Source organism: Dipodascopsis tothii (assembly GCF_038497935.1).
Source record: "Dipodascopsis tothii strain CBS 759.85 unplaced genomic scaffold V1510scaffold_2, whole genome shotgun sequence".
Lineage (NCBI taxonomy): Eukaryota > Fungi > Ascomycota > Lipomycetes > Lipomycetales > Lipomycetaceae > Neoaidaea > Neoaidaea tothii.
The window spans coordinates 141,554-168,462 of NW_027117986.1; the positions used below are offsets into that span (position 1 = coordinate 141,554).

General features: G+C 70.9%; 13 protein-coding genes and 1 non-coding gene across 14 annotated transcripts; 6 read left to right on the forward strand and 8 right to left on the reverse strand.

Moving 5' to 3' along the window:
* Window positions 1-300: 300 nt before the first annotated feature.
* Window positions 301-897, forward strand: V1510DRAFT_409886 (superoxide dismutase). Its single transcript, XM_066932630.1, has 2 exons — window positions 301-335; window positions 414-897. The coding sequence occupies exons 1-2, from the start codon at window positions 323-325 to the stop codon at window positions 863-865; spliced, it is 465 nt and encodes a 154-aa protein (XP_066791390.1). The 5' UTR covers window positions 301-322; the 3' UTR covers window positions 866-897.
* Window positions 862-3,754, reverse strand: V1510DRAFT_388427 (uncharacterized protein). Its single transcript, XM_066931715.1, has 3 exons — window positions 3,490-3,754; window positions 3,089-3,455; window positions 862-3,056 (listed from the first exon to the last, which is right to left on the reverse strand). The coding sequence occupies exons 1-3, from the start codon at window positions 3,649-3,651 to the stop codon at window positions 895-897; spliced, it is 2,691 nt and encodes an 896-aa protein (XP_066791391.1). The 5' UTR covers window positions 3,652-3,754; the 3' UTR covers window positions 862-894.
* A 2,924-nt stretch (window positions 3,755-6,678) lies between these two features.
* On the forward strand, window positions 6,679-7,803 carry V1510DRAFT_409892 (uncharacterized protein). Its single transcript, XM_066932631.1, has one exon. It carries the CDS (start codon window positions 6,775-6,777, stop codon window positions 7,606-7,608), a length of 834 nt encoding a protein of 277 aa, XP_066791392.1. The 5' UTR covers window positions 6,679-6,774; the 3' UTR covers window positions 7,609-7,803.
* On the reverse strand, window positions 7,662-9,371 carry V1510DRAFT_409894 (kinase-like domain-containing protein). The gene has a single exon (XM_066932632.1). It carries the CDS (start codon window positions 9,290-9,292, stop codon window positions 7,814-7,816), a length of 1,479 nt encoding a protein of 492 aa, XP_066791393.1. The 5' UTR covers window positions 9,293-9,371; the 3' UTR covers window positions 7,662-7,813.
* A 2,242-nt stretch (window positions 9,372-11,613) lies between these two features.
* Window positions 11,614-12,788, forward strand: V1510DRAFT_427882 (Aminoacid dehydrogenase-like protein). Its single transcript, XM_066935232.1, has one exon. It carries the CDS (start codon window positions 11,766-11,768, stop codon window positions 12,741-12,743), a length of 978 nt encoding a protein of 325 aa, XP_066791394.1. The 5' UTR covers window positions 11,614-11,765; the 3' UTR covers window positions 12,744-12,788.
* On the reverse strand, window positions 12,781-13,332 carry V1510DRAFT_400714 (uncharacterized protein; the record flags this gene model as incomplete). The annotated part of the gene is made up of 1 exon (XM_066931972.1): window positions 12,781-13,332. The coding sequence occupies one exon, from the start codon at window positions 13,330-13,332 to the stop codon at window positions 12,781-12,783; it is 552 nt and encodes a 183-aa protein (XP_066791395.1).
* Window positions 13,333-13,434: 102 nt separating this feature from the next.
* Window positions 13,435-14,993, reverse strand: V1510DRAFT_424618 (amino acid permease/ SLC12A domain-containing protein; the record flags this gene model as incomplete). The annotated part of the gene is made up of 2 exons (XM_066935106.1): window positions 13,435-14,884; window positions 14,917-14,993. 2 exons carry the CDS (start codon window positions 14,991-14,993, stop codon window positions 13,435-13,437), a joined length of 1,527 nt encoding a protein of 508 aa, XP_066791396.1.
* Window positions 14,994-16,534: 1,541 nt separating this feature from the next.
* Window positions 16,535-17,446, forward strand: V1510DRAFT_164708 (uncharacterized protein). Its single transcript, XM_066930374.1, has one exon. The coding sequence runs from the start codon at window positions 16,662-16,664 to the stop codon at window positions 17,325-17,327; it is 666 nt and encodes a 221-aa protein (XP_066791397.1). The 5' UTR covers window positions 16,535-16,661; the 3' UTR covers window positions 17,328-17,446.
* Window positions 17,447-17,769: 323 nt separating this feature from the next.
* V1510DRAFT_409901 (6-phosphofructo-2-kinase-domain-containing protein) lies at window positions 17,770-20,031 on the forward strand. The gene has a single exon (XM_066932633.1). The coding sequence runs from the start codon at window positions 18,026-18,028 to the stop codon at window positions 20,009-20,011; it is 1,986 nt and encodes a 661-aa protein (XP_066791398.1). The 5' UTR covers window positions 17,770-18,025; the 3' UTR covers window positions 20,012-20,031.
* Window positions 20,032-20,072: 41 nt separating this feature from the next.
* Window positions 20,073-22,177, forward strand: V1510DRAFT_436142 (uncharacterized protein; the record flags this gene model as incomplete). The annotated part of the gene is made up of 4 exons (XM_066935558.1): window positions 20,073-20,314; window positions 20,346-20,586; window positions 20,617-20,700; window positions 20,730-22,177. Exons 1-4 carry the CDS (start codon window positions 20,294-20,296, stop codon window positions 22,175-22,177), a joined length of 1,794 nt encoding a protein of 597 aa, XP_066791399.1. The 5' UTR covers window positions 20,073-20,293.
* On the reverse strand, window positions 20,126-20,197 carry V1510DRAFT_t5. The gene has a single exon. It is a non-coding gene; the product is annotated as a tRNA-Glu (tRNA).
* Window positions 21,916-23,018, reverse strand: V1510DRAFT_409903 (uncharacterized protein). Its single transcript, XM_066932634.1, has one exon. It carries the CDS (start codon window positions 22,834-22,836, stop codon window positions 22,201-22,203), a length of 636 nt encoding a protein of 211 aa, XP_066791400.1. The 5' UTR covers window positions 22,837-23,018; the 3' UTR covers window positions 21,916-22,200.
* A 794-nt stretch (window positions 23,019-23,812) lies between these two features.
* On the reverse strand, window positions 23,813-25,604 carry V1510DRAFT_409904 (uncharacterized protein). Its single transcript, XM_066932635.1, has one exon. The coding sequence runs from the start codon at window positions 25,488-25,490 to the stop codon at window positions 24,072-24,074; it is 1,419 nt and encodes a 472-aa protein (XP_066791401.1). The 5' UTR covers window positions 25,491-25,604; the 3' UTR covers window positions 23,813-24,071.
* A 204-nt stretch (window positions 25,605-25,808) lies between these two features.
* Window positions 25,809-26,318, reverse strand: V1510DRAFT_347478 (velvet factor; the record flags this gene model as incomplete). The annotated part of the gene is made up of 2 exons (XM_066930829.1): window positions 25,809-26,217; window positions 26,257-26,318. Coding segments are annotated over 2 exons (471 nt in total), but the record flags the coding sequence as incomplete, so codon positions are not given.
* Between the last annotated feature and the right edge of the window lie 591 nt (window positions 26,319-26,909).

The window sequence follows — 26,909 nt, forward strand, 5'->3', positions numbered from 1 at the left end:
CTCTGCCCGCAGGCAGCTACCCTCGGAGTCGCCGCCAGAGGCACCGGGCCGGCCAGCGCGCCGCACTCTGTGCGGCTCGCGCCACACCGCCCACGCGCCGCACGATCTGCGGCGCGGTCCAGACCGGCCGGCGCCGGGGAAGGCAGGTTGGGGGCACGCCGCAGGGGGGTGGCGCCGGGTAACGGCTGGGAACGTCATAGAACGCGCGGGGCCGCGTCCATTGGCTGGGGCATTAGTCAGAGATCACGGCCGGCGGGATAAAAGCCCGCGGGCGGACGGGCCCACCGCCATAATCCTATCCATCAATCAATCAATTGTCAAAATGGTCAAGGCTGGTAAGTGCGGGCGCGCGCCGTTTATAAGCGGCGGGGCGGGAACCTTGGGGGGACCTTGAGGGCCTTGCTGACCGGCAGTTGCTGTCGTCAGAGGAGACTCGACCGTGTCGGGTACGGTCACGTTCGAGCAGAGCGCCGAGGGCGCCGAGACCACGATCTCGTGGGACATCAAGGGCAACGACGCCAACGCGCTCCGTGGCATGCACATCCACGAGTTTGGTGACAACACCAACGGCTGCACGTCGGCCGGCGGCCACTTCAACCCGTTCAAGAAGAACCACGGCGCGCCCGAGGACGCGGAGCGCCACGTCGGCGACCTGGGCAACATCCAGACCGACGCCGAGGGCAACGCCAAGGGCTCGGTCGCGGACAAGTTCGTGGCGCTGATCGGCCCGCAGTCGATCCTCGGCCGCACCGTCGTCGTCCACGGCGGCGTTGACGACCTGGGCAAGGGCGGCCACCCCGACTCGCTCAAGACCGGCAACGCCGGCCCGCGCCCGGCGTGCGGTGTGATTGGCATCTCGGCTTAGGTAGAGACAGTCTAATACACTATGTACACCTAGTCGTCTTCGGGCGCGATGTCGCCGTACTCCCAGATGCCGCGGTGCTCCTTTTTGGCGGCGGCCTCCTTGGCGCGCAGGCTGGCGAGCGCCGGGCCGTGCGGCTTCTCCCAGCCGCGGGCGGCGGCCTTGGCGCTGGGCACGTACACGTAGCCCTCGGCGACCAGGTCCGCGTTGATGCTGTCGTCGGCGGCGTCGCTCTTGGACGGGTCGAAGAGCGTGACCGAGAGCGCGTCGGCCGCGCGCGAGTCCACGAGCGCGACGAGCTGCTTCTGCGGGCCGCCGGCCGGCGACAGCGCCACGTCCTCGACGTACGCGACCGCGTCCGCGAGGTAGTCCGCCTGGAAGTCCGGGAAGCGCACGAACGAGAGCTTGGCGGCGCGGGCCTGCGCCGGCAGCGTGGCCAGGTCGAACGCGGCCGGCAGCTCGCGCAGGCTGGCGAACGGCAGCGTGGCGCGCGTGCCAAAGTCGACCGCGACCACCTCGGCGGTCTTTTTGGCGCCGTCGAAGTGCGCCACGCGGCACCGCGCGAACTGCTTGGAGCCCGGCAGGACGGCCGCCACCAGGCTGTTGACGCGCGGGCGGTCGACGCCGGGCGCGCCCTTGTGCGCGGCCTGGTACGCGGTCAGGTCCGCGCCGAGCTTGGCCAGCTTGGCCAGGCCGTCGGTCACGGTCTGCAGCGACAGCGTGCCGTCGGCGGCGACCGCGGTGACGGCCACGTTGAGGTACTCCTTGGCCGGCGCGGCCGCCGGCGCGGCCGCGGCCACGGGCGCGGCCGCCGCCTTGCCCTTGTCCTTCCACAGCCCGAGGCCGGCGGCCTGCGCGGCCTCGGCCGCGGCCGCCAGCTGGCTCGCCACGCCGCTCTGCTGCGCCGAGTACTCGTCGACCGTGGCCAGGCCCTCGTCCAGCAGCAGCTTGGCAAACGTGTCCTTGCTGCCCGGCACGTACAGCAGGCCAAAGAAGCCGCCCGCGCGGTCGACGTGGGTCACGTCGATCTCCACGTCGCGCTGCAGCAGCCGGCGCGCCGCAAAGTCGCGCGCGTCGTCGCCGAACGGCTCGCCCGTCTCGCCGCCCGCGCCGCCCGCGCGCGGCGTGCTGACGCCGGCCAGCACAAACTTGATGCGCGCGTTCTCGCGCGGCAGCACGAGCCGCAGGCGCGAGCCCGAGCTCACAAACTCGACGACGGCCGGGATGCGCTTCTGGCGCAGCAGCGCCGGCAGGAACGCGTTGGCCTTGGCCACGGACTCGCTGGCGTTGACCAGCCGCTCCGGCGGCTGCTCGACGCCCGAGTGGAAGCCCTTGCGCTGCTTGGTCGCGGCCTCCTCCTTCTCGAGCAGCTCGTCCCAGATCGGGCTGCGGTCCTCGTCGCCCTTGCGGTGGCGGATCACGCTCGCCAGGCCGTTCTCGACCAGCAGCGCGGCCAGGTTGGCGCCGCCCTTGAGCTCGACGGTCGCCATCTCGCGCTCGTCAAAGTTGTCGCTCTTCGGCCGCACGTAGACCACGTCCACCTTGACGTGCTTGCCCACGGCCTTCTTGCGCACAAACTCGCGCGCCGCCGGCACGTACGACGCCTGCTTGGCGTCCGCCGCGCGCGGCCCGCGCACGCTCGCCAGCTGGATCACGCGCTCCTCGTCCGCCTTGGTGCGCACGGCCAGCGTGTCGGCCGAGATCACGCGCGAGACCGTGGCGAAGAACGAGGCGCCGTCGGCGGCCGCGCGCGGCGCCTGGCCCTGCCACAGGTTGGCGCCGTGCTCGGCGCCGACGCGCTCGCACGCGCGCAGCCGCGCCATGGCCTTGGCCCCGAGCAGGTTGCTCTGCCAGTCGCTGACCGTGGCCAGGCCGGACTCGAGCAGCTTCTCGGCGATGTTGCCGGCCGGGTGCAGCACGTTCGCGACGACGACGCCCTGCTGCGACTGGCCGCAGATCTCGAGCTTGACGCTGCGCTGCAGCAGCCGCAGCTCGACAAAGTACTTGCCGAGGTCGCCAAACGGCTCGCCGGCGGCCGCGGCCGCGCCCGCCGCGCCCGCGGCCGCGCCCGCCGTCGGCGCCGACCGCGGGCACCGGATCCCGCCCACCAGCACCGGCACGACCACGTGCTCCGTCGGCGACAGCACGATCCGTGCCACCACCCGGTCGCCGTTCACGATCCGCTCGACCACCGCTGCCGTCAGCCCCGCCCCGCCGTCCACGTACCGTTCAGCGTCGCGCCCTTGTGCTGCTCCGCAAAGCCCTCGGGCAGGTCGTACGTCGTGCTCGGCTGCGCAAAGCTGCCCCAAAGACCGGCGCCGGCCTCGCGCGCGGCCGCCTCGATCTGCTTGTACTTCTCCAGCAGCGCCTCGCCGTTGGCGTCCTCGCCCAGCTTGGCGGCCTGCCCGGCCGACTCGGGCCGCACGCGCACGTTGCCCGTCTGCAGCAGCCGGTCAACGAGCGCGCCCTTGCCGGGAACCACCACCACGCCGTACTCGCGGCCGCTGCCGGGCACCGTGTACACCACCTGGAACTGCACCTCCTGCCCGACGAGCAGCAGCCGCAGGAACTCGCGCGATTGCACCGCGTACGGCTGTCGTCAGCGTGTTGCCGGGCCAATTGCCTACCTCGTCGCCGTCCTCGCGCCGGATTCGCGGCGCGGACACGTACGCCAGCGACAGAATCCGCTCGGCCGGCGGCTGCCCGGCCGCGGGCGGCTTGGCTGCCGTCAGCAGCAGCGTGTCGCCCGAGAGAGCGGCTTTGACTTTTGCTCCGAAGATGGGCGCCATGATAATGCAGATTGAGCGGATGGACCTCGTGCTCGAGCGTTGGGGACGCCGGGTCGAAGCGAGTAGAACCGCGCCGCACGGCGCGCGGCTCGGGCACGTGGCGCCACGCCACGTCTGCGCCACGCGCCCGCTGCTGCCCCGCGCCGATATCGCCGCGTCGCGTCGCGCGGCGTCGGCCGTCCAGCCGCACCCTTGCGTCGCTGTCAGACACGCGCTGACAGCTCGCCGGCAGCAGCCGCGGTGCGGCGTCTCCGCGTCCGCCGGCCACGGGCATCGCCGTTGCCGGTCGCCACCACGCTTGGCCACGCCAGTCTACGTGTGGCTCGTCTGCACCGCCTGCAGCTGGCGGTCGGCGGCGGCCCGCCGGCCGAGGCGCCGCACGCCGCAGCGCGGTGCGGCTGCAGAGCTGCACCGCCCGCACCGCCCGCACCGCCCGCGCGTCTGCGCCGCCCACCGGCCTGCCCGGCTCTGCCGAGCGACCAGCCCGCGTCGCACCGCCCCCGTCCCCGCCGGCGGCGCTGGGCGTCGGCCACTAGTTCGTCCGGCCCATCCGTCGTCGTCGGGCGCTGCCCACGCACGCCGTCCGCGCGGCCGTCCGACCGCCGCCCGCCGGCGTACGCAGTCGTGATCCCGCGTGCCGCCGCCGTGAGCCGCGTACGTCCCAGCTAAGAATAGATATGCAGGGGACATTCGCGGCGCTAGCGTCGCGCGTGCGGATCACAGCGTCGCACGACTCACGCGCGAGCCGCACAGTAGGCGGCGCCCCCGTCCGGGCCAAACGGTCCACATGGCGCGCTGCAAAAGATCGGCGGCCGGCAGCCTGCGGCTTTTCCGCGCGCCGATCCAGCGCGATTGCAGGCGCTGGCGGGGCGCCGGTGGCGTAGCCGCACACTGCTGGCGACGTAGAGGCCGCTCATTGGCCGTGCTGCGGCTCAGAGCGGCAGCGAGTCCGTCGGGCCGTCGCAGCTCGGCCAGCCGACGGCGGACGCCGTTCCTAGCAGACGCTGGACGCGGCCGGCCGGCAGACAGCGGTGCGGCGGCCGGCCGGCCGCCCGTCATCGCCCCGACCTCTGCCGTCTTGGCGGACGCTCTGTGCATCGCGTCGGGGGCCGCACCCAGGAACCCTGCGGACGGTGCCCCTGCTCGGAGCCTCGCCGAGACGGCCGCTACCGGCCGCCAAGCCAGCAGGCCGACGGGTCTCGACCGGCCCCGTCGGCCCCGTTGGCGCCGGGTCACAAGGCGCAGAGGTCTGGCCGGCGCCAGGACACAGGCGTCTAACGCACGTCCGCGGCCACCGGACTCACCAGCCCCCTGTCCACTACGGACGCAGGCACAGCCGAGCCGGTGGTGGCCCAGGCAGGTGGTCCATGGCCGGGCCAATGGGCACGTCATCCGGCAAGCCACTGGCCTAGGCAGTGGCTGGGCCCAACGGCTGCCCAACCGCCCGCGACCGCGTGCAGGCGGACGTGCATTGTGCGGGGCGGAGCTGCGGCGCGGAGCTGCGCCCGGTCTGTCGGCAAGGCACAGAGGCCGGCCGGGGCCGGGCACGCTGCCGGCTGTCCGCCGCCAGCGGCCGGCCACGGACAGCCGGCTCGGGCGGGGTGGGGGTGCGCCGCAGGGAGGCCGCGGTCCCGCGCGGGCGGGCCCCCGCATCGGGCCAGCAGTGGCCCGGCCGGACGGCGAGAGCGGCCGAGGGCGCGCCGCACGCCCCACGGCGCCCCGCGCGCCGCAGCTGACGCGGCGGTCGCTGCACGGCGACGCAATTGGCCTGGGCTCGGCGGGCGGTGCGGCGGCGCCGACAGACGTGGCCGCAGGCGGGCACGGGCGCCGAGCCGCAGGCTAAAGGAGTGGCTACGGCATGCAGCCAGCTAGCGCATGTGACCAAAGGTGTCCGCGCGGCGGCGGCGCCAATGCACGCGCCGGCGCGGCTCGCCGCGAGCGTGCAACGGCCGGCCGGCCGCGAGCAGGGCGGGGCGCGCACAGACTGGCGGTGGCGGGGCCGGACGGGCGCGCGTACGGCCGGCCGGCCGCGGACCGGAGCCGCGCGGGCCCACGGGCGCCGGCCGCTGCGGGTCACCGAGTCAAACGGACGCGGGACCCCAACGATTCTGTGACTGAGACGTGGCGCAGGCGTGGCGGGGCTCCAGCCCGCCGGCCGCGCTAGTGCACGGCCGGCCAGTTTAGGCTGGCGCTATCGCCGGCGCACTGGGCGGCGGCTGAAAGCGCGCGGCGCTTGCCTGGCCGGGAGCGTGCGCCGCAGCGCGGATGCGGCGTGCAGGCGGCGCACGCTGTGCGCTTGCGCGCTTGCGGCGAGCGCCGCGGGCTGCGGCTGGCGCGGCTGCGGCATGCGCGGCGGCTGCGCGAGCTGCGGCTCGGCCGCCCACTACCCCTCCCGGCGCGGTCCCCCGGCGGCCGCCGGCAGCGCCAGTGCTGAGAGCTACTGCGGCGCACGCAGGCTGGGCGCACGGCTAAGGTGTCGCGCCCCTTAATTTGGCCCGGCTTATCAGCAAGCCGTAGCGCCGCGGATCGTGCGGAACGCGGCTGATGTTAGGTGGGGGTGACATTTCGGCAAGTTTGGCGGAAATGGTGGCGGCAGCCTCCACCACCGGCCGCCGCCGCCCTGCTTTTTTTCGCGGGTCTGCGCCGCACCCTCGTTCCCTTTTTTTTCCCTAATAAAGTCACTACCCTACGGCGTCTGGCCCCATTGTGCTCCAGGCCCCACAGTCCCACCGTTGGCTGTTGATCGAAGGACGCGGGCTTTGCGCACAAGTCGCAGAGCGTGAGAGAATAGCGAGAAAGCGCAGGATGGCAGGCCCCAAGGACGGTGCTGCGCCGGCGCAGCAGGCTGCGGCGGCTGTGGCCGCACCGGCGGCCAAGACGGATCGCGCGGTCGCCCGGGAGGCCGGCAAGGCCAACGGCGCCGCGGCGGTTCCGGCGCCGGCTGCCGACGAAGACGTCGACAGCGCGAGCGAGGATGAGGACGACGCCGAGCTGGAGGTGCCGGCCAAGAAGGGCGGCAAGGCGGGTAAGGACAGCCGGGCCGGGCGTGCAATTGCGCGCGCGGGCGCAATTGGACAGTGATCTGACCGAGCAGGCTACAAGGACCGCCGGGGCGCGCGCAGCATGGTCTCGATTGCGAACCTGCTGTCGAGCAGCGACAACGGCCAGCGCGACGGCGTGGCCATCCCCATGTACGACGGCGACGCGGGCGAGGACGCCGACGGCGGCGCGGGTGACTCGGGCACGGACGAGGCCGCCACGCCGACGTCGATGATTGACGACGACGTGAAGCGCGAGCGCAAGCGCCAGGCTGGCGAGGACGACTCGCCCTCGGGCTCGCCGAAGCCGTACCCGTGCGGCCACGACGGCTGCAAGTGGACGTTTGCCCGGCACTCGGACCAGCGGCGGCACCTGCGCTCGCACTATACGCCCAGCTTCCACTGCCCGTACTGGCGGACGGACCCCACGTGCCACCGCAACGGCGGAGCGTTCAACCGCCTGGACGTGCTCAAGCGGCACCTACGGCTGGTGCACTTTGTGCAGCTCAAGGACTCGGACGCCGGCTGGTGCCGGATCTGCCAGAAGATGTTTGCTAGCTCGCGCGTGTTCATCGACCACTGCGACAAGTGCGCCGAGGCCGTGCAGCCGACCGAGTGGAACAAGGGCGGCGACTCGGACGAGGAGGAGGAGGAGGGCCGGCCGGCCAAGCAGCGCCGCACCTCGACCGGCAGCGTTGCGATCAGCGCGCGCGACGACAGCCCGTCGCCCGAGCGCGCGGACGACGTTGCCGCGGTCGCCGCCGCCGCCGCCCTCAACGAGGCGCTCGAGGCCGACGCGGCCGAGGATGAGGGCTCGTCGGTCTCGTCGGGCTCGCCCTCGGCCTACGCCGACGCCAACAACGCGTTCGCCGGTCTGGGCGACGGCGCGCCCGCGGTGGCCGCCGAGGCAAAGTCGTGAGCGGCGCGCCAGCAGCGCCGGGCCCTGCCGCGCGACACCACCCGTGTAATGTAATTCTGGTGTATGATATGTGTTTCCCATGCTCGTTCAACTCGTTTTGGTGTAATTTAGATGTGGCTATATGACATATGTTATCCGATTCCGCGATTAATAAGAAAATCCCTGACGCCAAAGACACAAAAACAACAAAACCATGGCCATGCTGTCAAAACCCAATAAATGCATCGTCGAAACTTTTGAAGTCGCCGGCGTCGCCCGGCGGGTCACCGGCGACGTCAAACGGCGGCGTGGACGCGGGTGTGGGGACAGGAGGATCGACGGGCTCGGGCGTGACCATGACAACGTCCGACGACGCGCGGCCGCTGGTGGCCGGCGGGGAGATGGCCGAGCCGCGCGAGGAGCGCACGGACCGGGTCCGCGACCGTGACCGGGTCCGCGACCCAGTCCACGACCCGGTCCGTGACCCGCTCTCGGACTCGCTCTCGGACTCGCTCTCGGACTCGCTCTCGCTCTCGGACTCGCTCTCGGACTGGAAGTACCGCGTGTCGTCTGACGACGACAGCGAGATAGACAGCGGCCCGACCGCGTCCTCCCGCAGCAGCGCCGTCCAGTCGACACAGTCAAAGAACGGCGCACCCAGCAGCGAGCACGCGCACCGGTCCGGCGGGCAGGCAAACGGCATCGGTACCAAGCAGCGGTGGCCGCGCGGCTCGTGCCGGTACCCCGCCCGGCCGTACGCCGGCACCAGCAGGTTGTGCTCCAGCAGGTCGCGTGCGGCGTCCGGGAAGCGGTCGTACGGGCCCGCCGCCGGTGGGAACGAGAACCGGCCGCGCTGGATCTGCATGTAGATCTGGAAGGGCGACCGGCCGCGGAACGGTGGGTAGCCGGACAGCATCTCGTAGAGGAGCACGCCAAAGGACCAGTAGTCGACCGCAAAACCGTAGCCCGGATGGCGCACGTCGATGACCTCTGGCGCAATGTACTCCGGCGTGCCGCACAGCGTGTAGGTGCGCTCGTCAAGTTTGGTGCCGAGCTGCTTGGCAAAGCCAAAATCGGCCAGCCGCACATGCCCTCGCTGGTTGATAAGCAGGTTCTCGGGCTTGAGGTCGCGGAAGACCACGCCGTGGCAGTGCAAAAACGTCAGTCCGAGCAGGATCTCGGCCGCGTAGAAGCGCGCGACAGCCGGGCTGAAGCGCCGGTACCGCCGCAGGTGGCCAAACAGATCGCCGCCAGGGACGTATTCCATGACCAGGTAGAGGTTCTCGGTGTCCTGGAACGTCGTGAGCAGACGGGTGACGAATGGCGCGCGCAGGCTCGTCGCCCGCAGCATGGTCGCGCGCTCGCTGATGGCGTGGCTCTGCTGCCGCTTGCGCACAACGTGTGACTTGGCCATGATTTTGAGCGCGTAGACGTCGGCCGGCGTCCGTCGTGGCCGCACCAGCACGACCTGCGCAAACGATCCGGTGCCGAGCGTGGACAGCTCGTCAAAGTCGGCGCGGACCAGCGCCGGCGTGGGCTTGGTCGCACCGCGGTGGACCGGCGCTGCCGAAGGCCGCCGGCCGTCCGAGCTGTGGTCATCGCTCGGCCGCCGCTTGATCCCACGGACGCTGTCTGCGCGGGGGGGCACCGCCACAGGTCCGCCGGCCGCGTACGGATAGGGCACGAGAGGGGCCGGAGAGTGCATTCCAGACCCTGGACCGTGGAGGGCGCACTGCTCGCAGGCGTTGATGACCGCACGTACAGACCACTGCAGCGTTTACCGGGAACACAGCCTTATATAGCGCGCACAGCCCGCTGCACGAATATAGCGGGCGGCCTGCCAGCAAGAGGCTCAGCGCCCACTGCGCCACCACCGGTCGCCAACCACTACGTACGCCGCCTTGGCCGGCGTCCGCCCCAGGCACGGCGGCCGCCCACACAGGGTGGGCGGCGCGGCCGCTGCGGCCGGCTGAGCCACGGCGGCGGCGCGAACCGCACGGCGCAGTCGCGCTGAGACCCCAGCCGCGCGGCACCGGGCTTTCTGCCCAGCCGGCCGGCGCAGGGGGCCCCAATGCTGGCTGCTGGACACCGGCGCCCGTACACGCAGCGAGGACGTTCGGGTGCCCGCTTTCGCGCCGCGCACCCGCGTGCGGCTCACGTCACGTGGTCCTGCCAGGTCGGCGCCGACCCAGTCCGCGAGACCCGCAGCCAGGCACCACCGTGACGGGACCGTGCAGCTCTATGCACGAGTCTGCAGGCTGCGCAGGACGCGGTGGTAGTGCGGCGGAACCATATGGATGGCGCCGGATGCCATCAACTTGGAACTGCACCAAAGTGGGCGGCGAGCGTGTGCGGCGCTGGCCGCGCCCACCGCGCCCACGCCCGCGGTGGCCGCGCATCGCGCGGTCCACCAGGCACCGTGACCGCGCCGGCCGCGCCGGCCGCGTCGGCCGCGCGCGCTGCGTGCGGTGCCTGCGCTGGCGCCGGGCGACCACGCTGCCCACTACGTGCCGTCTTGACAACACGCACGTCGCATGCGCGGCCGTGCGCATGGAACACGCCATCCTGTTCGGGACAAACGCCGTCCCTTTGGCATCAAACACCGGTAGCAAAACTCAATCTGGCTGCACTGCGTCGCTAGCAAACGGCGCTGGTCTTGCCCTTCGCAGCGCGCACAGCTGGGGCCGGCCGGCTGGCGCACACATTAAGACACGTCCGGCTAGGCACCGACAGGCACCGCTAGTAGCGGCGATTGCCGCGTGGACGGGCTGACGCGAACCCGGCGGCATGTCCCATTGAGCAGGAGCGGACATGAGCTTCTCGGTGGTCAGTCGCTTGGGGGGTGGCGCACGAGGCGGTCGTGGCGCGCGGCAGGGCACGACGCTGGCTGCAGCCGCGTCAGCGGCTGCAGCGTACGGGCAACTGGGTATTGGGGTAAGGGCACCCCTCGCGGCCAGTTATCTGTCCGCCTGCGGGAGCCGCAGCCTGCGCCGGCAACGTGGGCCGGATCTACCGGGCAGCTGTGGCGGCGGGCCGGGCGACGGCACTGGACCTGGGGCATTGCGCAAGCCACGTCGGCCGCGCGGTCGCTCAATGGACCAGAGGGGCTCCGGTCCACTGGCTAGTTGTAGTCGTCGCCGGAAGCCGGCAGTGGCTCGCCCTGGCCTGCAGTCACTGAGGGCTCCGGTGGTACTACCGGGTGGGTTAGTGGTACCCAGTGCGCACTAGAGTATTACACATGGCAGCCGGTGGCTGCTAGTGGACTAGTGGCCGTGGGACGGCATTAGCGCTGTAAATTCTCGATGCTAGCGGCCCGTAGGGGTCAGTGGCGCGATTATGTAACACTGGTCATCGGACTGGCTTGCCCAACGCGCTCGCCCGCCGCAGCCGCGCGATGCCGTGTTCGGAGGGGTAGGCGCCGGTGTGCGGGGCTCAAGCTGGCCAGGAAGTAGGTCGCGATAGCCGGCACGCGGCTGACTACCGTGGGGCTGACCGCAGCAGCGGGCCGCCAAGTGGTCCGGGCACTGACGGCCGTGGCGCCCGAGGCGTCTGATCGCGTTTGTTGCCGATATGGGCAGGGATTGGCGCGAGCCGGCAGCCGGCAGCCCAGCGCGATCTGCCCAGTGCAGCCCGTTCGGTGCATGGTGGTGTGTGCCGCCGGCGCGGGTAGCCCCAACGGGCGCAGCGACCGAGACAGCGCGCGGTCTAGAGGCACGGCGGGGCGACCGCGCAGCAGGCATGCGGGCGGCCGTGCTGCCCAGTGGGCGGACGGGATGCAGCTGAGCTGCAGCTGGTCAGGCACCAGGGCACGGCGCGGGATTTGGGTCTCAGGGCAGGAACCTCGGCAAGCGAACACGTGTGGGGCTAGGGCTACTGAGCCGCACGAGCCGCACGCCGGTGAGCCGCACGTCGCGCGGCTGGCCGGTCGCGCGCGCCGCACGGCGTGCGGCGCACCGCGTGTCGCGCGCCGCGGCCGCCTGCAGCCGCCGGGCCCGTCCGGACCGCCCCCGGCCCGCCCCCGGCCCACCCGGCCCGCCGGCACTGGCCATAACCGCCGCCAACGGCGCGGCGGGGGCCCAAACCCTGCAGAAAAGTCTTCGCGGCTAAGCTCATTGCCGACGCAAGGACCACCGCCCCGGTTTAAAAAGCTCCCGCGCACTCGCTCGTCAGGCACAATCATGGCGCAATCAGAGCTGTCGACACTCGAGCTGTCGTACAAGTACGGCACGTCGCCGCTGCCGGCGCTGGGCCGCGCCAGTGAGCTCAAGACGTATCTGTTTGGGCATCCGATCTCGCACTCGCGTGCGCCCGGGCTCCAGAACGGGCTCTTCCGGGACATGGGCGTCGCGTGGACGTACTCGCTCTTTGAGTCGGTCGACACGGCCGCGTTTGTCGAGCGCCTGCGGGCGCCGGACTGCATCGGGTCGGCCGTGACGATGCCGCACAAGGTCAAGTTCATGGCCGAGGTCGACGACGTGACCGAGGAGGGCCGCGCCATCGGCGCAATTAACACGGTCTTCGTCCGGCTGGACGCGGCCGGCCGCCGGCGGTACATCGGCACCAACACGGACTGCATCGGCGTGCGCGAGTCGTTCCTGCAGAACTTCCCGGGTGTGGTCGAGGCGGCGGCGGGCCGGCCAGGCCTGATCATCGGCGCCGGCGGTGCCGCGCGCTCGGCGATCTACGCGCTGTGGAAGTGGCTCGGCGTGCGGCGCATCCTGGTCGTCAACCGGTACAAGCACGAGGTGGACGTGCTCGTGGCGGACTTTGCCAAGCTGGACGGGCTCGAGCTGGTCTACGTCGGGTCGGTGGCCGAGGCCGCGGCCGCGGCCGCGCCGGCGCTCGTGGTCGGTACGGTGCCGTTCGTGGTCCCGGTCGAGCCGGGCGAGGTGCTCGCGAACGAGATCGTGGCGGCGTTCATGGCCAAGCCCGAGAAAGGCTTCGTGCTCGAGATGTGCTACCACCCCGTGCTCGAGACCGCGTTCTACAAGCTGGCCAAGGCCGAGGGCTGGCCGGTGCTGTACGGCACCGAGGCGCTGATCTACCAGGGCATTGCGCAGCAGGTGCTGTGGACCGAGACGCCGCTGGAGGCGTTCCCGGTGGCCAAGACGGTGGCCGAGTTCAACGCGGCGCTGACGGCCGAGGAGCATGCATAGAGCAGATAATGAAATTGAGCGCCGCACGCCGTGCGGCTCAGAACACCTCGTCGTCGTAGTACCCAAAGTCCTCGCGCGACACGACCGACGACGCGTCCGACTCATCCGAGCTGCTGTCGTGGCTCTGGAACGTGAGCCCGAGAAAGTCGTCGACGTGGACCGTGCCGCGGCCGTCCGCGCTGCTGGCGCCGGCCGCGCTGCCGGCGCCGTCCGTGCTGCTGGCGCCGTCCGCGCTGCTGGCACCGGGCGCCAAGGTGGTGGAGCGCGCCGACGCCTTGGCGCCGCCAGCCGCTGCGGCTGGCGGCGCGGCGGCGCCACCGCCCGCGCCACACGCGGCCCGTGCGCGCTCATCGGTGGCGTCCGGCCCGTGCGGCGGCGGCGTCGTCGCCGGCGTCGTCGCCGCCGTCACCAGCGGCGTCGCCGTCGCCGTCCGCGGTGTCGTCGTGCCCTCGCGCGACACGGTCTCCTCCGCGCACCGCCGCACCGCCGCCGCCGCCGCGCCCGCGCTCGCCTGCGGGCCCTCGCGCACCGGCTTGCCAATCGCGCGCCGCGTCCGCGCCCGCGCCGTCCCAGGTCTCTGTTCGCGCATTTTGTCTACGGGCCGGCGCCGCCGGGCGGTTTGCGCGCGTCATCGCGCAACGCGTCGATCGTGAAACGGGCCAGGGCCGTGCATTAAACAGAATACAGACAACTACAGCAGCCAGTGGAAGAACTTGCCGATCTTGGTCGTCGGCGGCGCCGGGTCCACGTCGATCTCCGGGCCGGGGATGTTGCTGTGCAGGTCGACCTCGTAGCCCTTGTAGAAGCCGGGGCGGCCGGTCCACAGCCAGTGCCCCAGAAAGAGCACGATGACGATCGGGATGTTGATGTAGGCGATGATGAAGTCGCTCGTGTTCCAGCCGCCGTGGATGAAGACCTGGTAGCCGTTGAAGATGATGACGATGATGCACCAGAAGATGGCCCAGTACGCCGGCAGCGGCTGCCAGCGGCAGTACAGGAACTTGGTGTCGGCGCGCTTGATGCCCTGGGCCTCGCAGGCGGCCTTGAAGCGCAGGAACGACCAGCAGATGGTGCCCCAGAGGATGAAGGTCGAGATCGAGGTCAGGTTGGACAGCCAGTTGAGCGCGGTCTGGGCGCCGCTGGAGAGCTGCATGAAGGCCAGGCCCGAGAAGAGCACGCACGTGCAGAGCGCGGGCAGCGGCAGGCCGTTCTTGGTGGTCTTGGCGAAGACGGCCGGGGCCTGGCCGCGCACGGCCAGGCCGTACAGCAGCCGCGACGCGTTGTAGAGGATCGAGTCGGCGGCGGAGAAGGCCGAGGTCAGCACGCCGGCGTTGATGATCGACGGCAGGACCTTGATGCCCGCGCGGTTGATGGCGATCACAAACGGCGACTGCGCGGCGCCGCTGCCGGTCGAGTTGAGCAGGTGCTGGTCGTTGTACGGCACGAGCATGCCGACGATCATGATGCCGCAGACGTAGAAGAACAGGATACGCCAGAAGATCTTCTTGGCCGCGCTCTGCATGTTCTTGCGCGGGTTCTGGACCTCGGCGCACGTCATGGCCAGGCCCTCGACGCCGGAGAACGAGAACGCGGCCTGCAGCAGCGTCGTGAACCAGCCCGTGAACTTGCCGACGTCGCCGGGGACGGGGTACGCCGCGAACGCGCCCGGGTTCTTCCAGTACCGGAAGCCGATGCGGTCGTGGTCGGGGCCGCCGCCGAGGTCGATCACGAGCCCGACGATGATCAGGCCCAGGATCAGCGCGATCTTGATGAGCGCAAACACAAACTCGGTCTCGCCGAACCAGCGCACGCCGAAGAAGTTGATCGAGCAGCACAGGATGAGCAGCGCGGCGATGTAGCCGCCGGTGTGGCTCGCCGTCGCCATCTTGTCGTCCCAGAAGCCGATGATGACCGACGCCGAGATGATCTCGGTCGGCAGCGAGATCGCGGACGAGTACCACTGCATGTACCCGAGCGAGAAGCCGACCGAGGGGTGGATGAACCGCTCGGCGTAGTGCACGTAGCCGCCCGAGATGGGCGCGTAGCACATCATCTCGCCGAGGGACTGCACCATGGCCCACACGATCGAGCCGACGAGCAGGTACGCGATCAGCGCGCCGGCCGGGCCTGCGTGCGTGATGCTGCCGTCAGCGCCGCTGCGGGCTCTACTTACGCCTTGCCCGAGGCCAGGAACAGACCCGTCCCGAGCGTGCCGGCCAGCGCAATCATCTGCACGTGGCGCTGGCGCATCTTGCGCTGCACGCCGTCCGTGACATGCGTGTTGACGTCGAACGGCACGACCTCGACCGAGCCTATCTGCTTCTCCTGGGCGGACAGCGTCGCCGCCAGCGGCGGCGAGCGCTTTTCGTGGGACGACCCGTCGTCAAAGGTAGCCATGGCGAACGAAACGGCTGAGCGGGCGAAAGCGGGCGATACGTACATTCTCAGCCGGGCGGCGCGCGCCTATTTATGCGCCCCGCCAGCCTGCCCGGCCTGCGACGCCCGCGGCACGATAACGGCCCGGGGAGAGACAATGGCGGCGCGCGCACGGTTCATACACGCCTAGCCCGGACGGGCTGCTATCGGCATGGCGCGCGCGGCCTGTCGGCCGGCCGGCGCGCGCGCGCGCCCGAAACGTCTGGCGCCGCGGCGCCGGTGCTCCTGCCGCGCCGGCGCCGTGCGCTCGTAGCCGCATTGGGCGGGTGCTATCGTGCCCGCTCTGCGGCGCCGGGACCCTGGACGAGTCGCCCGGCCCGGCCCGGCGCGGGCGCACGGAGCCGCTGCCGCTGCCGCCGGCCGGCCACTCGGCCACGGCGGCGCGGCGGGCGGGCCTCGGCGGCCGCGGGCCATGGCCTGGCCCCACGCCGCGGGGCCCGGCCGCTGCGATGGACGCCGGGCTCTGTGCGTCCCCGCTAGCGCGCAACTGGCTAGCATGTCTCATGCAGGCACCATGTGCGGCACGATAAGCCTGCGAATTAAACCTTAATCACTATCGGGCGCGCCGCCCAGTCTGCGGCTTGTGCCGCTCTCCCGTCCACTGTCGCCGCGGCCGCTGCCCGGCCGCCGCGTGGCGCCGCCCTCCGCCATGGCGCCTGCGCGCAGGTGGCGCCCAAATCGCCCGACGCCGGTGTTCGCCGAGGTGCGCCAAGCAGGCTTAGCCCGCTGCATCACGCACGGCGCACGGCTGTGGCGGGCGCTGCTGGCTGCAGCGGCCCGGTGCCGGCCGCCGCGGTCTGCGGCCGTGCCGTGTGCCACCGCCGTGTGCCACAGCCGTGCGCTAGCGCCGCAGTGCGTGCGGCTCGCGCTCGGGCACTCCTGCGTCCGTACGCTCGGCCGAATGTGGCCCCGTTCGATCAGCCCGCGCGTCGCGCGAGCCGCCGCTGGCCAATGGTGCGCCCGCTCGCCACCGCGCCAAGCTGCACGGCGGCTGACTGTCGCACCCGGCGTTGCTTGTGTCACCTGCCCAATCGGGTCTGTGGCTCGGAGTGTGGCACAGCCTGAGTCGCCGACACAATGGTCGACTCGGCCGAGGCTTGGCCCGAAACGCCCGCCGGCTCAGGCGCACCTGGTCTGCGGCGGTGGGCCACCTGCGGGGTTACGGCCCTACGCGCCTGCCGCGCTAGCATGACGCAAACAGCCTGGGCCCGACGATCATGTTCCACATACAGGGCGATCTCCGCGTGTCACCGACGGCCCACCCGCCTGCTTCAGACCCGCACCGCCCGGTCGGCGCGATACGCCCGTAGCCGACGCCGCCGATTGCCGACGCACCGCGAGGCGCCGCCGCCGCCGAGACACGAACGAGCGTCGGCGGCAATCCGCTGAGGGTGGCGGTTGCGCGGAGCGCCTCCGCCGGCACCCCAGCGAGGTCTGCGGGTATATGGTGTGCCGCGCGGGCTCGTGCGGCTATATGGACGTATGAAGGCTGGGGGCTCCCAGCCTCTGGCGGAGCCTCCGCAGCGACCTCGTCGAGCAGCTGCGCTGCGGCCAGGTATCCAGGCGCGCACACCTGCCCGCAGGGCAGCGACCCTCGACGGAGTCGCCGCCGGAGGCTCGCCGCGACCACAGTGGCGCATAGCCGCCCGAGCCTCCGGCGGCGACTCCGTCGAGGGTGGCTGCCTTCGGCAGACGTGCCCTGCCCGCAAGACCGCTGTTCTCGACGAGCCGCGCGACTCCGTCCACCGCTCCGACAGCGGCTCCGTCGAATGCAGTTCTCCGGGCGCCGGCCCGGGGCGCCGCCCTCGACCGTCACCGCCGACGACACGTGCGGCTATATGCTCAGTGCGCGCATCGTACGCAGGCAATCGGGGCCGTGCGCCCGGCAGCTCCTCGTCCAGGCACGCCGCTGGCAGGTCCCGTCATAGGCCCGCCCCCACCGGCCCGCCGCCCACGGCCTGCCGCAGGCCGCGCGCAGCAGCCACAGCGGACGAGTCGTGGTGGCTGCAGACCAAGCGAGGTGGCTGCCAAACGAGAGCACGCGTTTGTGTGTTTAGGCGGCGTGGCGTTGGGCACCGAGTGCGCCACCATCGTGGCGTACAGCCGCCAGTACGCGGACCGCGCAGCGGGGCTGGCAGCCGTGCCTGAGCGCGGGCCGGCCAGAAACGTCCGGCGCGCAGCCGTCTGGTGATGGGACCGGCACGTGGGGGGCGGCGCCAACGGCAGGCCAACCAGGGCAGCAACGTGGGCGCCCCCTGAAGCCCCAACAACGTAACACGAGGCGGTGGCGGTGCTATGACGCGGACCAGGCCAATGGCCGCGGACGCGGGGCCAGGACCTGCAGATGTGACCGGTGACCTACGGCGGCGTCATATGTGATCCACGCATGGGCCAGCCGACGGGTAGGGCCGTCACACGGGCCGGGTCACAACGGCGGCGGGACAGGCGACCCGGGTCGGGGCGGGATACGACCCTGCGCGGCGCCGCGCCGCGCCAGCGCACCGTCCGCGGGCGCGGCCCCGCAGCGCCCGCGGCGCAGGCCGCAGCACGGCCAGGCCGACCGGCAACGCCGGCGTCTGCCGCCGGCCGGCGCGGCCGAGGGCGCTTGGCGGCGCGGCGAAACACAACACCATAAAATTAGACATCACAGAAATTGGAAATCCTTTTTTGCGATTTTTTCGACAGGTGGAATCGGAGCGCGCACACAGCGCACCCGCACAGCGCACGCACAGCCGGACAAGACCGGCACAGACAGACGCGGCAGGGGGACCGCCGCGGATTGCACAAGTCAGAAGCGCAGGGTGGCAGCGCGCACGCTGCCTAGAGCGGTGGCGAGCGCCACGGACATGCCGGCAGGGCCGGCAGGCCCGACGCGGGCGACAGAGGCCGCGGGAGGCGGCGAGCGGGCGGGCCACGGCGGCGGAGCCGAGATCGGGATGCGCGGCGCGCGCGGGGCCGCGCTCAACAGCCCCGCGAGCGGGCCCGGCAGCGGGACGTCGACGCCGGGGTTCACGGCGCTGCCGCTGCTGCCGGAGCGCAGCCTGTCCGAGTCGTCGGAGCCGGCGCCGCGGCCGCTGCGCAACAAGAGCATGGCGCTGACGGACACGCCGTTCGCGTCGAGCCAGAACTCGCCGCGGCTGGGCGCGCAGGAGGCCGGCGCGGTGCCGCCGATGGAGTACTCGCGGCACGCGACGACGCTGGACGTGCCCGGGCTGACGCGGTCGCGGGTGTCGCCCGACGGCACGATCGCGGCGCGGGACGTGGGGTCCAAGCTGGTGATCGTGATGGTCGGGCTGCCGGCGCGCGGCAAGAGCTACATCACCAAGAAGCTGGCGCGGTACCTGAACTGGCTCCAGCACGAGACCAAGATCTTCAACGTGGGCAACACGCGGCGGCAGTCGCACCACAAGGTCGGCCCGGCGAGCCACCCGCTGCCGGACTCGCCGGTGCTGGGCGCGGCCAAGGGCCTGCGCACGCCGCCGCCGGTGGACCTCGAGTCGGACACGTCGCACCCGGCGTCGTTCTTCGAGCCCGACAACGTCGAGACGGCGGCGCTGCGCGAGCACTGGGCGCTGCAGACGCTGGACGAGCTGCTGGACTGGGTGCTCAAGGAGAACGGGTCGATCGGCATCCTGGACGCGACCAACTCGACCGTGCGGCGGCGGCTGTCGGTGCTCAACCGCGTCAACGACCGGTCCAACGGCGAGCTCAAGGTGCTCTTCCTCGAGTCGGTCTGCGACGACAAGGAGCTGCTCGAGCAGAACATCCGGCTCAAGCTCTCCGGCCCCGACTACAAGGGCCACGACCCCGACGTCGCCCTGGCCGACTTCCGCATGCGCGTGCACAACTACGAAAAGACGTACGAGACCATTGCCGAGGAGGAGGAGGCCATGGACGGCTTCCAGTACGTCAAGATGATCAACGTTGGACGCAAGGTAGTCGCATATAATACGCAGGGGTTTCTTGCTGGTCAAGCCGTATTTTTCCTACTCAACTTCAACCTGGCCGAGCGCCAGATCTGGATCACCCGCCACGGCGAGAGCGAGGACAACGTCAAGGGCCGGCTGGGCGGCGACGCGTCCCTGAGCCCCAAGGGCGTGCGGTACTCGGCCGCGCTGGCCAAGTTCATCAGCCACCAGCGCGCCGAGTTCCGCCGGCGGCAGCTGGAGGCCGTGGCGCGGCGCCCGCGGCTGCCGCACCGGCCGCACTCGATGCCGGTCACGCCGAACGGCGAGCCGCACGAGCCCAACTTCTGCGTCTGGACGTCCATGCTCAACCGCTCGATCGAGACCGCCAAGTACTTTGACGAGGACGCGTACGACATCAAGCAGATGCGCATGCTCAACGAGCTGGGCACCGGCCTGTACGACGGCATGACGTACGACGAGATCAAGCGCAAGTACCCGGCCGAGTTTGCTGCGCGCACGGCCGACAAGATCTCGTACCGCTACCCCGGCGTTGGCGGCGAGAGCTACCTGGACGTGATCAACCGGCTGCGCCCGGTCATCACCGAGGTCGAGCGCATGCAGGACCACGTGCTGCTGATTGGACACCGCGTGGTGGCGCGCGTGCTGCTGGCGTACTTTATGAACCTGGGCCGGCGGGCCATCGCGGACCTGGACGTGCCGCTCAACACGCTGTGGGTGCTCGAGCCCAAGCCCTACGGCGTGGACTGGGCCGTGTACCAGTACGACGAGGAGCGCGAGTGGTTCTACAAGGTCGACCAGCACCGCCACCACCAGACGACGCCGGCGCCGCACGACGTGCCGCCGATCCGCGTGCCGTCGCAGACGCGGGTGAAGGCCACGGACGCGATTCTGAACCGCGGCTAATAGATTGTTTGTCCTGTAAACGCGCCACGGCGCCTGCGCCACAGCGGCCGTGCGCCCCGCGTCCGGAGTGCGGCCAGCGGAAAAAAGTACGCCCGCCGTAGCGCCGAATAAAAACTTCGATACCGGGAATCGAACCCGGATTTGCCCGGTGAAAGCGGACCGTGCTGACCGTTACACTATATCGAACTCTTCCGGAAAATCTTGCGCGGTCTGGCACTATATCCGCCCCGGCCCTAGCCCGCTACAGGCACCGCGACCGCACGCCGCGTCCTCCAGCCGATCATGTTTCGCAAGAAGCCCAACGTGAGTCCATCCCCAGCGGCACTGACGCCAGCTCAAATCGTTTGCGCCCGTGCGGTCGTCCGACCGCCGGCGGATGCTGGCCTACATTCTCGACGAGTTCGGCATCAGCGACGCCGAGGCCACGCCGGCGCTCAAGGCGCGGCTCGTGCCAGAGACCATCCGCTCCAGCAAGTTCGTCACCACCACCAAGGACCACGGCGTGCTGTACGTGGCCGAGGACGGCAAGACCCCGCTGTGGATCAAGATCGACGACGTGCGGTTGGTGCCGACAGGTGCGTGCGCTGCCGACGCTGCTGACCCAGTGTTCACCCTCTGGAAGTGCCCGTTCCTGGTGCCGATCGTGCTGACATGGACGCCGGTGATTGAGAAGCTGCAGAACGGCGCAGGTGCGTGGCGGCCGGGCGCGCTGACCCAGATCTGATGCTGCCGGGGCTGATTCCGCCGTTTGCGCCCGAGGCCGTGCGCGGCCGCGTGGTCGCCATTGCGGCCGAGTCCGCGCGCTCGGTGCCGCTGGCCGTGGGCGTGCTGGACATGGACCTCAAGGGCGTGACGCGGACGGTGGGCACGCACGGCAAGGCCGCGTTTACGGTGCACTCGGTCGGCGACGAGCTGTGGGAGATGGCCGGCGGCAACACGCGGCTGGTGGTGCCGGCGACGCTGGACGTGTCGCGGCCGGCGGCGGCGACGGGGGACCCGGTGCCGGCCGAGGCGCTGGCCGAGCTGAGCGTGGCAGACGCGGCGGCGGACGCCGCGGCGGCGACCGCCGCGAGCGTCTCGGCGAGCGTGCCGGCGGCCGTGTCCGCCGACGTCTCGGCGGCCGCGTCCGCCGACGTCTCGACCGACGCCGCCGACGAGCCCGCCGCCGACGAGCCCTCCACCGACGACATCGACGAGTGCTTCCGTCGCGCCCTGCTGCTGACCATCCACAACACCGACTCGGGCCTCAACGGCGACATCACGCTGCCCATCACGTCGTCGTCGCTGATCTCGGCCTACATCCTGCCGCGGCTGCCGTCGACGCACCCGGCCGTGCAGCTCAAGAAGACGTCGTGGAAGAAGGCGGGCAAGTTCCTGAAGGCGATGGAGCGCGAGGGCCTCGTGCGGCTCAAAGACAAGGCCGGCGACGTCCTGGTCACGGCCATGACCGCCCGGGCCCACCCCGCCTTTGCCGAGTTCCGCGTGTACCGGCCGCCCAAGCCGCGCACGGCCGGCGGGCCGGCCGAGACCGCGGCGGGGGCCGCCGCGCTGGGCCTGCAGGTCTCGGAGCTGTTCCAGCCGCGGGACAAGGCCGGGCCGGTGTTTTCGGCCGTCGGCGAGGACCCGCGCGCGCTGTACTCAGGGGCCGAGCTGCGGGATGTCCTGACGCGCTACTTCGAGGCCGAGGGCCTCGTCGAGGCCGACAACCCCCGCAACGTGCGGCTCGATCCGGTGCTGGCGCACCTGCTCTCGGCGACCGCGACCGGCCGCGCGTCCGTGCCGCGCGACCAGCTCGTCGAGCGGTTCCGCGAGGCGTGCCAGCCCATGCACAAGATCGTGCGCGGGCACGAGGACGCGGCCGCGGTCCGGGCCGCGCGCGGGCCGCTGCCGCACGTGCAGGTCGCCGTCGCGCTCAAGCAGGGCCACAAGGTCACGCGCGTGTCCGGGCTCGAGGCGTTCAAGCTCGACCCGGCCGAGCTCGCCGAGGAGCTGCGGGTCGAGTGCGCCAGCTCGACCACGGTCGGCAAGGTCACGCCGTCGTCCAAGCTGCACGAGGTCGTCGTGCAGGGCCCGCAGGCCAAGGCCGTCGTGCGCGTGCTCGGCCGGCACGGCGTCCGGCCCGCGTGGATCGACGAGACCGACGCCACGAGCAAAAAGAAGAAGTAGTTGACTATGTACATGCTAGCTCGCTAGCGGCCGTGCTTCAGCCGGTACTCAGCCGCCAGCTTGGCCGGGTCCTCGCGCACGGACTGGGCCATGGCCTCCTCGATCTGGGCCTCGTTGTACCGGCGCTGCTCCGCCTCGGTGAGCTTGGGCGCGTCGCCCTCGAGCATCGACACGCCGGCCACGCCGAGGATCAGCAGGATCGTGAAGCCCTGGGCGTACATGCGCGCCTGCACCAGCTTCTGCTGGAAGTTCATGTACTTGTCGCGCGAGACGTACCAGCCCGAGACGCCCATGGCGCCGGCCCACGCCGCCGTGATCGCCGTGAACTTGTACTCCTTGAGCATGTCGACGAAACGGTCGACCGGCGTGGACGGCAGCGCCACCCGGTTGCGCCGGTAGCCGGTGGCGGCGTCCATCTCGGCGAGCTCGTACTTGCGCGAGGCGATCTCGGCCGACGTGGCCAGGAAGGCGATGCCGAACGACGCGATCGTCATGGTCTGGACGCCGGTGGACGCGCCAAAGAACTTGGGCATCTTGCGCACGAGCGCGCGGTTGACAAAGTAGCCGAGGCCGAGGCCGGCGGCACCGAGCGGCAGCGACCGCTGGGAGATGTACGTCAGATGGTCGTTAAGCTTGTTTGACTGCGGCTTGGTGTCCATGGTGGAGTGTGGTGCTGCGATTTGTTCGGCCGTGAGTGCTTTATACCATTCGGCGTTCTCCCAGTCGCCGACCACAGGATGATCTGATCTGGGGAGCCGCGCGGGGGGACGGTTGGGGCGCAAGCGGGCGGAGGCGGGACGGATACGTACCGCCGCTCCGGGCCGTCCCGGCGATCGTCACGTGCGATGAGGTCACGTGCGCTTCCACCGGAAGCGCGCCGCCGGAAGCGCCGCACGGCGTGCGGCTCGCACCGCCGCACTCCGTGCGGCGCTGTGGCGACCGTGCCGCGCTAGCCGGGGCTAAGATCAACTGGGCGACTCGGAGCGCAGCGCCACGCCGCGCGCGGTGCGGCGCGCCCGGCGGCCTTTGACCAGAGCCCGGCAGAGCCCGGCGCGCTTTGCCGCGGCCAGCGGCTATCTCGCAGCCGTGCTATCGCGTGCGTCCGCCCGGCGGCCCCTGGCCGCGCCGCGTCGTCGCTGCGGCGTCCCTCGCGCCGGCGCTGCGAGGGCTGGCGCGGGCATCGCCGAGAACGGGTGCAGCGGCGCGGCTGCTAGCCATGCGACGCGCATATCGGGCGAGCGGGCCAGCAGCCCGGCGCGCGTTAGCGGTACCTGCACTTTGGCGAAAACCCGCGGCACTGGCGCGAGAGCGACGCAGTGGGGCCGCGACGCGGCCGCGAGTCGCCGGCTCGGCGGCGCGGTCCGGCTAGCGTTCCACTGTTGAGGTGCGCTAGCGCAGGCATGACGGAATTAGGGGGGCCGACAGCGCCGTAGCGCCGGGCTAGCGAGCCACTAGTGACGCGCGTGCGGAGCCTATGCATAAGGTTTAATCTGGCAGCGCCACTGCGAGGGTTCGCGCTAGACAGGCGCAGGCGCTAGCGGATCTGGCGGGTGCCACGCCGAAGCGCTAGGCCCGGCCGCGCGACGTGCTATCGGCCGCCGCGGCCGCCGCGAGCGCGGCTGACGTCGCGCCCGTCCCTACCCAGCCTCTGCCGGAGCCCGGCAGAGCCCGGCCGGACCTGGGTCCGCGCCATACTCTCCGCCGCAAGGCGCAGCCGTCAAATAGATTGTTTACACATACACCAAAGCCAATAATGCACAGGCGGGCACGGCGCCGGCCGCGTGCTAGCAAGACCGTCTCGGCCGGGCGCGCGGCCCAGGTGCGCCGGCGCGTGCCCGCTAGGTTAGATGCCAGCCAGCAATTGACAATATAGTACAGGACCGCCGCGCGGTCGTTAGCCCTCGTAGCCGTCGTCGTATTCGTAGTTGCCGTACAGCATCGGCTGGCCCGGCGCGTGCGCGGCTTGCGGGCCGTGTCCGTGCCCGTGCGCCGGCCCGTGGCCCGCCGGCGGCGGCCCGCTCGCCACCATCGGCAGCGGGTACTGCCCGCCCGCCGGCAGCGCCAGCGGATGAGTCTGTGCGGCCGGCTCCAGCGGCGGCGCGGCCATGCCGTGGTACCCCTGCGCGGCCGGCACCTGCGCCTGCGCCGGCGGCGGCTGCGCGTGTCCGTACCCCGGCGACTGGCCGGCCTGCGGCTGCACGCCGTACCGCCCGTAGTAGTTGTACTGCACATGCAGGTCGCCCTGGCCCGCGCCGTAGTCCGCCGGTGGCGCCGGCGCCCCGCCCATGCCCATCTCAAAGCTGCCGCCGTACATGGGCCCAGGGCCGCCCCGGCCGCTCACCGGCAGCGACGGCTGCATCGGTCCCGGAAAGCCCGAGGAGGAGGACGACACTGCTCCGACCGCGTTAGACCCTGGCCGCCAGCGCCCGCCGCACCCACCTTCGTTCAGCGCCATGTTCTGGAAGCCGCCCTCGGGCATGCTCATCGACCGGTGCGGTCGCATCGAGTCGGCCATCTCCATGGGCTCGTCCGCCATGGCCACGTCGCCGTTGCCGTCCTTGAACGACGTGCCACTGCCGCCAAACGCGCCGTGCGCGCGGTACTGCCCGTGCTGGGGGGCGTGCTGCCCGTGCGTCGGTCCGTGTCCGTGGTGCGTCTGTGTCGGCGGCCCGCCCGGCGCCTGGCCGTGGTGCTGCTGCTCATGAGTATACTGCATCGGACGTGCGGGCTCTGCCGGGTACGCGGTCGGCCCGGCTCCGCCATGGGGCGGCAGCTGCGGCGGCGGCTGCGGCGGCGGCGGCGGCTCTTGGCTCGGCCGGTACTCGTACCCGCTGCCGCCGTAGAACGCCACGCCCGCCGCAGGCCCGCCGTGTGTGCCGTCCGGGCCTCCACCGGAGCTTCTTACCGATCGCGAGTGTTCCACGTAGTACTGCCCGTCATCGCCGTGTCGCGTGCCGCCGACGGCCTCTCCCGCTTGCTCGCCGCCCGCGCCATTGCCGCCGTGCGCGCCGAGTGGGTGCATCGGGTACATCTGGCCCTCGCTGGAAGACCATGCCATCTGGCCCATCACGCCCGACGGCATCGTCTGTGCCGAGTTCGGGTTGCTAGTTGTCGTAGCCGCGGACGTGTTGGGCGTTGTGCTGCCCGTGCCCGACGGTGTCGACGACACGGATGAGGCTGCCATGCCCGCCGCTGCCGATCCGCCGGGCTGCTGATATCGCGAGTAATCCGAGTAGCTGCTGGCCCGACTCAAGAGACCGGAGCCGGGCTGCATATTGCTTCCAGCGCCCTCGGGCTCGGCCGGCGAGATCATCTCCGAGCCGTAGCCAGCACCATTGGCCGAGCCACCTGCGCCGTCGGCAGCGGCCCCGCCCGGGCCGCCGCCCGGACCTGCCGAGCCGCCGCCGCTGCTGTTGGCGCCACCGCCCGAGCCTGGGCCGCCGCCACTGCTGTGGGAGATGTAGCCGTCGCTCTTGGACCGCGTCACGCCCGCACGCTCCTCCGACGCGACCGAGGTCGCCGCCGACGAAAACGACGACGCTGAGAACGCAGTCGATGCCGACGACCCCGCCGATGACGACGCCGAAGGGGTGCTGCTCTTGCCGATCACCGAGTTGCGTCGGTTGCGCATGCGCGCCTCGCGTCGGATGCGTACCTTGCCGCCCTGCGACGCGATCTCGCGCATAAGCGCACTCGAGATGTCCAATCCGGGGAACTTTTTGGGAGAATATACAGTCATGGCGTCCGACGACACCTGCGCGCGGCACACGGCCACGCCCTCGTTCGAGCAGATCTCAAACAGCGTGAATATCAGTCGGTAGTGGCCCTCCTGGCGGATTGACAGATCCTGGAAGAGAAAGTAGGCGCGGCCCGGCGGCGGGTGCTTCATAAAGTTCACAGACGCTACCGTCGATCCGATCAGGTTCGACGTCTGCGGCGGCGAGCTGTAGTCGCGGTACCCCGTGCCCTTGCCCGTCGCCGCGTGTAGCGTGGCCTGCAAGATAAACATGTTCTGGCATTGTATAGTCCTTCCCGTCAGTCTGGCTCGCCCGCGAAAGTAGCTGCGCGCCCCAACTTACACGTCCTGGTCACCGCGGAAAACATGAAGGTCGATCACCGGTGGTGGGTCGACGGGTCGACGCGTGTCGGCTGTGTCGGTTAGCGCCGCGGTCGCGTAATGAATGGCGCCCGCGCTACTTGCCTCGTGTTCCCCATCCAGACGCTCGTGCGTGCACCGGCTGCTGGATCACCTGAAGCTTAAATGTCGTTTGCGCTGACGGCGGCGGCGGTGGCGGACACAGTAGTGTTTGTTGCTGTGCCGCGATGATGTCGTTGTTGTCGATGTAATTGTAGTTCACCGAGCTGTAAGGCGGGTTTATGATCTCCATGTCTAGTGCAAGCCCTGGCCGGCTGGTTCCTGGCGTAGCCGCAGAGACAGCCGATTGATGCGAGACTCTGACGCGGCTCGACCCGGGCGAATTGAGGGCGTACGGGTCCTGAAATTGTCAGCAGCTGCTGTGCCGACGTGCGCGGTGGCCGGGGAACGTAGCGCAAGAACCGCGGCCCGTCGATGGCCTGATTGTACCTCCTGCCGCGCCGCACTCAAAAACCACTCACTCTGCGTCAGCTACGTGCACGTGCCGTGGAGCGCTGTCTGTGCGTACACGCGGATCGGATTTCGCCCAAGTGCCGACGTCGCAGCCGCCTATCGGTGGTGCAATCGCGCAGGGGC

Bases quoted from the DNA above. Each gene is read 5' to 3' on its own strand.
- V1510DRAFT_388427 (XM_066931715.1), bottom strand. From the start codon at position 3,651: ATGGCGCCCATCTTCGGAGCAAAAGTCAAAGCCGCTCTCTCGGGCGAC. The intron at 3,456-3,489 runs GTAGGCAATTGG...CGCTGACGACAG, and splicing joins GGCGCGAGGACGGCGACGAG to CCGTACGCGGTGCAATCGCG. The intron at 3,057-3,088 runs GTACGTGGACGG...GGCTGACGGCAG, and splicing joins CAAGGGCGCGACGCTGAACG to CGGTGGTCGAGCGGATCGTG.
- V1510DRAFT_409892 (XM_066932631.1), top strand. From the start codon at position 6,775: ATGGTCTCGATTGCGAACCTGCTGTCGAGCAGCGACAACGGCCAGCGC.
- V1510DRAFT_409894 (XM_066932632.1), bottom strand. From the start codon at position 9,292: ATGCACTCTCCGGCCCCTCTCGTGCCCTATCCGTACGCGGCCGGCGGA.
- V1510DRAFT_427882 (XM_066935232.1), top strand. From the start codon at position 11,766: ATGGCGCAATCAGAGCTGTCGACACTCGAGCTGTCGTACAAGTACGGC.
- V1510DRAFT_164708 (XM_066930374.1), top strand. From the start codon at position 16,662: ATGAAGGCTGGGGGCTCCCAGCCTCTGGCGGAGCCTCCGCAGCGACCT.
- V1510DRAFT_409901 (XM_066932633.1), top strand. From the start codon at position 18,026: ATGCCGGCAGGGCCGGCAGGCCCGACGCGGGCGACAGAGGCCGCGGGA.
- V1510DRAFT_409903 (XM_066932634.1), bottom strand. From the start codon at position 22,836: ATGGACACCAAGCCGCAGTCAAACAAGCTTAACGACCATCTGACGTAC.
- V1510DRAFT_409904 (XM_066932635.1), bottom strand. From the start codon at position 25,490: ATGATCTCGCCGGCCGAGCCCGAGGGCGCTGGAAGCAATATGCAGCCC.